General features: G+C 39.4%; 2 protein-coding genes across 2 annotated transcripts; both read left to right on the top strand.

Annotated features, from left to right (window-relative positions):
• The first annotated feature begins 4,866 nt into the window (after positions 1 to 4,866).
• LOC139302336 (trace amine-associated receptor 1-like) lies at positions 4,867 to 5,871 on the top strand. The gene has a single exon (XM_070926007.1). The coding sequence runs from the start codon at positions 4,867 to 4,869 to the stop codon at positions 5,869 to 5,871; it is 1,005 nt and encodes a 334-aa protein (XP_070782108.1).
• Positions 5,872 to 10,508: 4,637 nt separating this feature from the next.
• Positions 10,509 to 11,360, top strand: LOC139302213 (trace amine-associated receptor 1-like). The gene has a single exon (XM_070925835.1). The coding sequence runs from the start codon at positions 10,509 to 10,511 to the stop codon at positions 11,358 to 11,360; it is 852 nt and encodes a 283-aa protein (XP_070781936.1).
• The last annotated feature ends 447 nt before the right edge of the window (positions 11,361 to 11,807 follow it).

Here is an 11,807-nt window from a genome sequence, read left to right as displayed (position 1 = left end):
AATGGAATTTCAAGATATTACACAACACCTTATTGGTTGAGTGCTGACATTTTAATGTAATGGAAAAATCTGGGGAACAGGAAGTTTCCATCAAAAACTACTATCTCAAAACTTTTATTTGTCAGTTTAGGCAGCACCAAATTAGCCCTTTAGGAGTTCCTGGGGCTATATGCTCCTATTGACCCCACAATTTCCCAGTCTCTGTACATTGTGTGATTAGTTACTAATCAGTTTGTGGCAACTTGATTAAGCAAAAATGTATTTAGAAATATGTGAGATCAAGATGAGGTGCAGTAGCAGCCATCTAAAATTGACAGCTGGGCCATGACAGGGCTTTAAGGCCAAAGCCAGGTTTTTAACTAGAGGTCTCGACATTACATAGATTGCTGTTTGCCACTGTCTGCTTGATTCTATCACAAAAGATCACCATGTCAGAAACTTTCAAATCATACAGACAGGGGGTTTATAGACCTTTTGTCATGGCAACAAAGACTAGTGCAAGCAACCTACTCTAATGGTGTAGTGTGAGGCAAGGTGTTGGTACAGCATTTTGGTTCAAACCGGTTCTTTTAAACTGCACTGAGGAAAAAGCAGCTTAACACGTAACAATTTCAACAACACAATAAAAGCCGAGATGAACCAGTGCTTTAGCATGTAGAAGGCTGGTCAGCTTATTTGAGGGAAACTAGGTGAGAGGTGAGAGCATTGAGGGGAGCAATCAGACAGCTGTAGTTATGTTTAAAACATTTAGAAAAGTTGGTGTAAATGAGTAATCTATATTTCCTAGTGGTAGGCTGTGAAAATGTTTCTACAACTGCTGGATTGCCATGGAATTTAGTATAGATATCCAACAGTCCCCAAAGAATAAAATGCTAATGGTTTTGGCGATCCTCTGACTCTAACACCACCATCAGGTCAAAATATTCACTTATCCTGTGAAATATCTCGGCATCAACTAGATGGATGGGTACAAAATTTGGTTCAGATATTCATGGTTCTCAGACTATGAATCCTGATGATTTTGGTGATTTCTTAGGCACAGTCCCCCCCCCCCCCACACACACAAAAAAAATTATGTAATTAAAAATATATATGTAATAGAAGCTGACACCACTGTTGAAATAATTCACACATAAACACAATACTTTTTGAAGGATTTGTTTATGTCCCTCTTATGTATCCTGCTCAGGGGTCTGAACCAGCGCCTATACTAAACTAAGTGGGAATGGGAAATTAAGTTAACGGTTTACTTCATCCTGATACCTGTACTTGCTATTAGACAACGCTTCCCAGATTCCATCGCTGTAGCATTTCAGTAGCATGCGAGTTGTGTCTTCAGTGAATCTGGTGACTGACGACTGCTAAGACCGTTGGCTAGATGTCTCTGAATGTTGTGTTACTTCCTTCAACAGAATAAAAGGTTTAATATACATCTATGCCTGTTTTCAGAGAATGAACAATTTGATATGAGTTGGTGTTGTTATTGATGTTTCCTCCAGAAAATACCCCCCCAAGTTGTAAGGTTGTACGACAGACAAAGCAGAATGAATAGCATGGCAGGTTTCTCTGAGAAGAAAGGCAAGAAAGTTATCTCAGAGAACTATAGGCCTACCCATCTCCACATAACACAATTGCCAGCTATTTAAAAAAGAAAATCTGCCGTACATCATATTGTAGGACATTAGTTTTTTGCTGTGAAACAGGGTCAGCATTGAAATCTTTTGTTACTATTGTAAATCTGAGCTGTCTACAACTGTACTCCTTCACAGAAGAGAAAGCTCAAGGTTTTTCAGAGCCACCTGTCAGCAACTATACAAAACATCATTGTTATCTCCATTAAGTATCGTGTGTATTTGATACTCAGCTTTCAAACATAAGGCCGACTACTTCTGCCTTCTTGTCTGCAGCGTAAGCTAGTAGAACATGCCTGACATACCTGACATGACCCTGACCCTACATTACATCATAATTACAATTTTGCTGTCACCATGTCATGTGACTGCTTGTTACTTAGCTGTTCTTGTTTTGTTGCAGCTTGTAACTTTGTTGGAAACATTTCACATACAAACATTACGTAAGTGTCTAGTGATAATTAGTTAGTTTGCTTATACAACACACCTTCGGGACAAGCAGAGCTCTGTGAACCACCAGAGCAGCTCAGGGACCAAAGACTCAACAGTCATTCACACCTCTGAGAGGAGAGTTTGCGTCATATTGTTGCATCAGACTGTAAACAAACTGTGAAGGCCAAACTAAATGTACTGTAAGTTAAGACTTAAGACTTTATGACAAAATATTTAGTGCCAGTAATACAACTAAAACCTTTTGCACAGTTTCATGTATGAATGAAACAGAGAATGGAATTGTTACGAACTTGTTAGTCCTGAGTGCGGTTCCACTATAAAGACTTGATAGACAGTGTACTAACTGACTCTGATAACTCCAGAGTCAACCCTGACTCCCCAAAACTTTACAACAGGAAATGTGTTATATATATATTACAAATATATATACGTATGTGAATTACATACGGAAATTTACAGAATATACGTAAATGTTTTGCTGCAAGGTCACAACTATGTACGGAAACACGCTGAATAAACGGAAGGTTATTTTGCAAAGTTTCGAGATATCAATATCCATCAGCAAAATGTTTTCTGACAATGTTCTCTACAATATCCGCTCATAGCAACTAAGGCCTGATTAACACTTTTAGGGTTATGTTTTGGCAACTCAAACCACTCGGTTAAGGTTAGGGAAAGATCATGGTTTTGGTTACATGTGGAAAACAACAAACAGTGATATGAGACAGGACTCATTATTGTGCTGAGAAAGAATTAACTATTACTTTTGTAACCTGAAAATTGACAGGTGACTGTGTATGTTGATACCAAACACTGACAGCATCATTCATTTCTATTCTTACTACAATACACTGTTCTGACAGCGCAGACTACTGGTGCTTGACCCATATACTGACAAATACAGCTCAGTTTTGCAGTGGTGCAGAACACTTAAATTATATATGGAGCCAGGACAGTGACTTTAATGTTTGGCACCGAATACAAAACCAGAACTAAAAAAGGAAACATTGGCATTGAAAATGATTTAATTTTTTTACTACTGATGTTCAGATTTTTTCCTTCATGTCACTCTTTTTTCAGTGACCTGGTAATCCTCTGACATGACCGCACACCTACAGCGATGACTTCCACGAGTTCACCTGGAACTCCCAAACTGCAAGCAAGCAAGATGCCAGAGGCTTTGGAGCGGACGAGACGATGGATCAGGGCCGGTTTTTGCTATGGGCAATGTGGGCGACCGCCCAGGGCGCAATCTATGTGAGGGCGAAAAAACAAAACAAAAGAAAAAACTAAATTCAAAAAGTTTTCTAGACTACCGCTCATTTCCATGTCAAGTTAGTGGAGTGAGCGCTGGGGCGCCCTCATTGTCACATCAACTTGCTGCTGAGAGTCATACAGGTTGTGTGTGTCCGAAGAGGCAAGGGGGAGGGGGGCGGGGGATCAACTTGCGACTGCAGAGGTTGGCAAGGGGGAGGGGGGCGAGGGATAGACTGATGCCTGGCCACACAACACAAACTGCTTCCAAATAAATTGTATTTCATAATTAACATAGACCCATATGCCTACACGTAATTGATTGGGTTATGTGAAAAATGTAAAAAAAAAAAATCATCTACGTAAATTTGTTTTGTTGTTAATGCCAGTTCTAAACAGGGTGAAAAACCCAGGTTGAAAAATAGTTTACTGCAGGAATCTTTTTTTTATGCTCCATAGAGTTGCCTTTTTTTTGCTTTCTTCAGGGATTTTTCAAGCATGTGCAATTTATATACTGTATTTTATTTATTGATCTTGTTTTTTCTTTGTTCTAGTTACGTTTTTGTATTTAAGATTATATGTAATAAAATAATACAAATAATATAATATATTGTTGTGTTGGTGGCGGGGTTTGGGGGTAAGTCCTTTTTTTGTGGGGCCGGGGGGGGGGCAAGGGATGGTTCGCCCAGGGCGCAAATCTCCGACCACCTCTGCGATGTATGGTTCAGGAAGAGCGACGTTCTCTCTTAAGTATGCAGATTGTACGTAAATCACACTCTCCTTGCCCCCTCTCCTCAAACCCCTACTTGAGTTGAGACTGAAAACAACATTGTCATTGAAAAACACATTAGAATGCCATGAATATGAATCATTTTTAATGCGTGTGTTTTATTTTTCAGTGAACCTTGTTTCAGTGCCAATACTATTTTTTTCCTATGCAAATGTTTCAATGTCAATGTTTCCTTTTTCAGTTCAGGTTTAGTTTTCAATGCCAGAGCCAAAGTTACTGTCCTGGCTCTCCCGAAGGTAGTACAGTTGAATTTATTCCAAATACTTGTGTTTTAGGATTTGGAAAGGCTCAATAAAAACATGCAACCCTTGAAACTCTTTAGATGCCAAGAAATTCTCTAGAGCCCCATGCACACTGCTTCAACATGTTGAGAAATCCAAAGCTTCTCATTGCCTGTTGTGCCTAGTTATGGTTGCTAAGCTATGATTGGACAATTGCTGTTCAGGGAAGGGGTGACAGGCTAGAGATATTTAGGTATGTGAGGAGTTCAGAGGATCTACATAGTCAGAGATAATGGCATAAACATACTGTACGTGCAATAGCAATTTTATCATGGTTAACAGGTATGAATGAAACATGAAGCTCCAGATTACTATCTCTACCACTTATTTTCCCAGAAAGTATTTATTTCATCTGTGCTTAAAGATACATGATTGTAAATGTGCTTCAGATATAGCTGCATCAAAAATAATTTAGAGAAAAGTGAATTGTTTAACAAAATTTCTGGATCCAGAAAGCATGGAATCTGAAATCATCATCAACAAGACTGATAATGTCAAATTCATGCATCTCTGTTATGAATCAGGAAATACCTCTTGCCTAATGACAATAACCCCATCGACAATACGTGTATTTTTATACATGTTCATTGGCAGTACAGTATCTATTCTCACAATTAGTGGAAACCTTCTGGTAATCACCTCAGTCATTTACTTCAAACAGCTCCACACTCCTACAAACTACCTTGTTCTGTCTCTGGCTGTGGCTGACCTGCTTGTAGGGGCTTTAGTTTTGCTGTTCAACATGGCACTGTCAGTAAAGTCATGTTTCTATTTTGGGGATTTAGTTTGTAAATTGCGACGCAGCTTTGATATTTCACTAATGACAACATCAATACTCAACTTATGTTGTATATCTATTGACAGATATTATGCAGTGTGCCAGCCACTGACGTATAGAACTAAGATAAATGGATGTGTTGTTGTGATCATGATCCTGGTGAGCTGGAGTGTTTCTGCTCTATCTGGATTTGGCATCGTATTTGTAGGACTTAAACATACTGTCTGTGAAGGAAGGTGTTTCATATTTAATATTCCAAATTCAAATATAATTGGCTCTGTTTTCTCATTTTATCTACCAGTGATCATAATGCTCATTATCTACCTAAAGATTTTCGTTGTTGCACAGAGACAGGCACGAAGCATCCAGAACGCGACCTGTCAAAGCACAAAGTCTGGAGCAGCTGTCAGTAAGATGGAGAGGAAGGCCACCAAAACTCTGGCTATAGTAATGGGAGTTTTCCTTTTCTGTTGGACTCCTTTCTTTCTTTCTATAACCTTTAATCCTGTGGCTAATTATTCAGTCCCCTCACCTCTGACTGAAACTCTTGTTTGGCTGGGATGGTCAAATTCAATGCTTAATCCATTTGTTTATGGATTCTTTTACAGCTGGTTTCGGGCAGCTTTCAGAATCATAATTTCTGGAAAAATATTTAACGACAATTTCTCACACTCAAAACTGTAATGACTGAGTAGCTCAAATGTAGTACATTTTTAACAGTTTCACACAGTTAAATTGTAAACACCAATAACTTAATGAAAGGAGTATGGTGAGTGTATTGAGAGATTTTAAATTAATTAGTTTATTCAGACTGTAAACTATAAACCTGGAAACAAGGAGAAATTGCAGCAATGTGCAGGAAGCTGGTTATTGGGTTTGTTGCGGTAACAGCTCTCACATAACATTATTCTCTGGACATTGGGTATGGCACTTCTTGTTCACTAAGGAACACTCTTACTTTACAGTATGTAATTGGCATAGTAAATGCATTGCTCATCTGCTTTAAATTCAGCTGAGTTGTAATTTTTGATGAAAAACTTTCACTCATTTTAATTTTAAATAGATCTAATATTTTACTTTGGTATATAACAGAGTCTGCATTATACAAGGAACTGACAACGAAAATAATCTAAATAATAAACTTAATGGAAATTATAACTTTTAAAATGTGAATCTCTTTTTAAGGTATTGTGACAGTATATTACTTGCAAGTACACCCACTTGAAGTACATGTTTGGTCAAAATAAACTACAATATATCAGAGAAGTATGAGCAAAGTTCTCCATAGAAATGGTGTGTGATGACATGATTAAAATGTGAGAAGTTATTATATTCCAGCAGCACACCTCCTGTCAGATTTAGAAAGGTGATATTAAAAGCTAGACATTTATCATTGTTGTACCTTCATTACAAACAAATATGGCCGTCTTTTGTCTGAATTTGGAAGACAAAAGTATCCCGTCGATGTATTAAAACTTTGATGAGGAATCCAAACATGGTGGACATTTTTTTTTACATGAAAGCTGCTCAGCAAATATACTGAATGCTGCCCCTGCTTATTACCATTACCATTACCATAATGCATGCACAGTAGAGTCATTAGTGTCACATTAACTACCACATAGTGGCACAAAAAAGGTAATGCCACGGTGAAACTCTGAAACAAACAGTTTGTTCTTGTTGATCACCATCTCATCGCCGCGGCCCGGGTTCGATTCCTGGTCAGGGAAAACATCTTTTCACCAACGAATGCACTACATATGTGTGTGTATATATGCAGATATATATCTATATAGATATATATAGATATATATCTATATATATACACACACACACACAACCACATACATATACAGTGTTACTGTATATATTTTTATTGTTCACGTATTTTAGCGTCACTTCATTGGCTCCCTATCCATGTCAGATCAGACTTCAAGTTGCTTCTGGTAACTTAGAAATCATCATGCCCTTCCTCTCTGAAATAATCTTCCTGCTGACATCAGACAGTCTGACTCTGTCTCTCCAACCTACTCCTGAACGCCAAGAAGACTAAGGAGCTGATAGTGGACTTTGGGAAGAAGCAGGGAAGGAACTACGCCCCCCTTAATATCAACGAGTCCTCGGTGGAGAGTGTGGACAGCTTCAATTACCTTGGTGTCCACATCATAGAGGACTTGACCTGCATACAGACTCAGTGGTGAGAAAAGCAAGGCAGAGACTGTTTCACCTCAAACATTGAGGAACTTATACTCCTGTACCATCGAGAGCGTAGGAAGAACATACCGGGGACACAAAGCCAGCACTGAGAAGCTTCCACCCTCAGGCCACTAGGACCCTAAATTAAGTCACTGCCGAAGACTGCCCCCAGTACATATAGATTATTATTATTATCACTCTTTTTAAACTCTTTTTGAAGGAACTAGGGGGATTGTATTTTGAGGTTAGTGTACTTTACATGATTGCATGTGACAAATGAAATTGGTTAGTGAGAGTGAATTTAAACTTTCCAAAGAACAAAGCCCCCTTGCCTGGTGTAAATTGAGCTGCTTAGCTGACTGAATGTAGGAGAGGTTCTTATGATCAGCCCACACACGATGAAGGGTTGGTAGTGCCCTCCAACCAGTGGAAAAAAACGCAGCACCGCTGCAGAGAAAAGTTTAAATGGATTGGACAACTTTTGGAGGGACGCAACCCGACGTCGGCGCTCCAGAGCTCCCGCGTGGTCGCACAACTCCGTGCTAATTGCTGCCACGCCTGATTTGGTCTGAATGCAACCTAAGAGTGTCACGGGTCAACAGTCTTGTGATCCACCCAGCCCCTGTTTTGATTCCCATTTGCAGGACCACTTCACTGTAGATGAAGCTCTGGTTCGCTACCGAATTAACAAGAGCAGAGAGGGGCAATAGCATAGCATAAGCTGTTTGGCATTGTTTTTGTTGCCTAGTATAGTTCCCTAATGTATGAATTTGAAATGACACTTTGACTTCTAGCAGAGCTGTTTTATGACATGTACTTGTACTTCTACTTGAGTATGGATATTGTGTTCTCCATGCCACCATGATCACCAGGGAGTGATTGAGTGCACTGGTCCACGGCACTTAATACTCAGATTTGTGGTGGTTTGGGGGAATAGTACAGTATGCATATTCAAGGAGACCGCAAGGATGGTGTCCTGGAGGGTGGTGTTTGACCAATTGTGGGGGGCCAGTCTGGGAGAAAAATGCCAGGGCCGACTTTCCTTCCCGTCTTCCTTAGAGCCTAGCAACTACCAACAACACGGGACACACTGCATTTGTTTCCAAATTTCCGTGAAGAAACTATCATTACCACTTTGAAAATAACAGATAAAGAAGCATATTCACTGAAGAGGTAAAGTTGAACTTTCATAAATTTTATATTGAGTAATAACATAGTTTGAGTATTGCCATAGTAACTACCATTAGAAGCCTAGCTACTGTCCAGAGCAGGAACCATAAGAATCCCAATTTGAACTAGAAACTCCGATCTCGGTATTATTAATAAGTAGGCTGGTTTCGTTACTCACCGATCTAGTAGAAAGAATGACAACTGAATGTTGGTTTGGAAGCCTCTCATGTCCCGCAGCTCTCTCCATCAAGTGAATGCCCGTCCGAGGTTCACTCGTTGTACCTCTGTTCTTATCACTCTCACTCTTGGCCTTCTTTGCCTCCTCCGTCAACAGGGCTCTTCTTCTTTTGCCGGGTGGTTTCCACAGTCACTCCAGTTGTTCCTATGTCCACAATATCTGCTACATGGCTACCATAGCTATTGGGGAAAACATAAGAACTGAAACAATTATACAACAAGTTTACAACAACTTATGTAAAAGCCATGGATGGATAAAGAGAATGGTAAGCGCTATCCTTTTTCTGTTTTGGTTGCACAATGGTTGACGCACCTCTTTTGTGGCCTGAATCAAGCCTTAATTTTCCCCGGAGAATGTACCCGGTGGCAGACAGAATTGCACAGTGAAAGCGAGGCTTTCAGGGCCCCATTACATTGTGCAATCAACATGTTAACGCAAAAAACTTGTCTATTGCCACTTTAAAGAGTAAGGGCTTGTGTCCATATAGCACCAGCATCTTTTTTCAGAGCGCTCCGACTTTTTTGTACAGCTGAGTGCTAGTTTCTTATCTGAAAATCTCTGAACTTTTCAGGAAGGCGCTAGTGCTCCTTTTCAGGCAACCAATCATATAGGCCTATTATATAGGGTGGGATTCGTCACCCTGGTAACCATGACAATGGAGGTTAAGCTTACCCTGGCCATGTCTGTCTATCCCGAGTTTTATGTCAGAAACTTTGATGTCCCAAACCATCATAACAGACAGAAAATCCCATTTGTGGGAGCAGATCGGTCTGACACTGAATGTTGCTGGTGAGTGTGGTGTTTTAATCACCGTATGCATTGCAAACTTGTTGTTAGCTGGGTCAACCCCCCCCCCCCAACGTAGCGTTAAGAGATCGTTGTCATAGAAACAAAACCCACATACAGTTTTTTTTTTCTCTCACCGCACAAGCGCTTCATCTCGAGCTCCCCAGCACCACCCCAGTGCTTTTCTGATAGAAAAAAACGCTATGTGGACATAAGCCCTAAGTTAACAGCAGGTGGAAAAGCAGAGCCCTGTCTGGTTAAAAATTCTGTTGATGGTGTTCAGATGTCTGCTCTGTTGCACCTGTAACCATACCCAACAGTGAGGTCACAGTGTACTGACTCACCTTAGAGTACACTTTGCATCACTGCAAAAGTTAAACCACACTAAGTCAAAAAATATATATATTTTCAGCAGTTGTCAAACAGGTCTGTAAAGGTGTCTAAAGTACAAAGCCCCAAACTTTAATTCTCTTTTTACTTTTTTAAGGAACACACACAAGGAGATATTAGGAGTATGATTACTTACGTCATATTGACCTACATGATATGACGAACATGACATGCTAATGAGCCCAGAATAATGAGGCTAATCTAAAGATACATAGACACCAAATACCCCCATCAGTACAGATGCACCAGGGTTAATGGGCATGGCGAGAAACATACAGAGAACTAAAATGTTGTGAAAATTGAGCTACAGCAAACTGGATACTGTTGTGTTATATTTTCTTGATTTAAGGCACGTTATTCCAAATGTTTGGTCAGCATTAATGATAATTTATGCATGGAACCTAAATTCTTTGTCAACAGGTCTGATGATGTTTTTGAGGACAAACATCTCTGTAATGAATCAGCAAATGTGCCTGGCATAAAAACAGTCACCACTACATATTTATTATGTATATTTGTTGGCTCTTTTTCGGTTCTTATAATGTGTGGAAACCTTCTGGTAATAATCTCCATCATTTACTTCAAACAGCTCCACACTCCTACAAACTACCTCATCCTCTCTCTGGCTGTGGCTGACTTGCTTGTTGGGGTTTTAATTTTGCCTTTTAGCACAATACTGGCTGTAAGCTCATGTTGGTATCTTGAAGATTTACTCTGTAAGGTACGAGGCAGCTTTGATATGTTACTGTGCACATCTTCTATTTTAAACTTGTGCTTTATTTCTGTTGACAGATATTACGCAGTCTGTCAGCCTCTGAAGTACAGGAGTAAAATGAATGTTTGTGTTATTGGGATCATGATACTGGTAAGCTGGACTGTTTCTGCTCTAATTGGAATTGGCATCACAATTCGGGGGGTGAACCAAGGACAATCTAACAGGAGGTGCGTTTTTTTTCAAAATACAAGTTCAACAATTACGGGAGCTGTTTTTGCATTTTACCTCCCAGCTATCATAATGTTCACTATCTACCTAAAGATTTTAATGGTGGCACAGAGACAGGCACTCAGCATCCACAACACAACCTGTCAAAAAACAAAGCCTGGAGCAGCTGTCAGTAAGATGGAAAGAAAGGCCACCAAAACTCTGGCTGTCGTTATGGGAGTTTTTCTCATCTGTTGGACTCCTTTCTTTCTTTGTATCACCTTTCATCCTTTGAGTAATTACGCAATACCAGTTCCTGTGATTGAAACATTTAAGTGGCTTGGATGGTCAAATTCAATGCTCAATCCATTTGTCTATGCTTTCTTTTACAGCTGGTTTCGATCGGCTTTCAGAATGATCATTTCTGGGAAAATATTTCAAGGTGATTTTACTAATTTAAAGCTCTTCTGAATCATTATTTGAGGTGCTGTCATGTCACTAATGAACAATGAAGTTTGACACTTAAGATTAACATCCCTTTTTCACAGCATGTCATATATTTATATAAACATTATCACTATACTATGCATACAGTGTGTGTATGTACAACTCAGTGCACTTAAACAGTATGTAATCTCAATTACAATGTGAATGTCTGTTAATAAATGTAGGGTCTATATATCTCATTGTGTGTCTCATTTATTTGGTTCCATTAAGAGCCCTTTTTGAAACAAAGATTTTTTAAGGGTTATTTGTAGGACTAAGGGTTCCATTAAGAACCCTTTTCATCCAAAGAGTCCTTTTTGGAAGAATGAGTTCCTCAAGGATTGTTGAAAGTATGGGTGTTAAAAGATCCTCACCCTCAAATATTCAAATGTTTCAAATAGTATTTTTAAATGAAGATGTATCTGGAATCCC

Source organism: Enoplosus armatus, chromosome 19, assembly GCF_043641665.1.
Source record: "Enoplosus armatus isolate fEnoArm2 chromosome 19, fEnoArm2.hap1, whole genome shotgun sequence".
NCBI lineage: Eukaryota > Metazoa > Chordata > Actinopteri > Centrarchiformes > Enoplosidae > Enoplosus > Enoplosus armatus.
The sequence above is the reverse complement of the archived record's forward strand: the minus strand, read 5'-3'. Positions and strand labels throughout refer to the sequence as shown.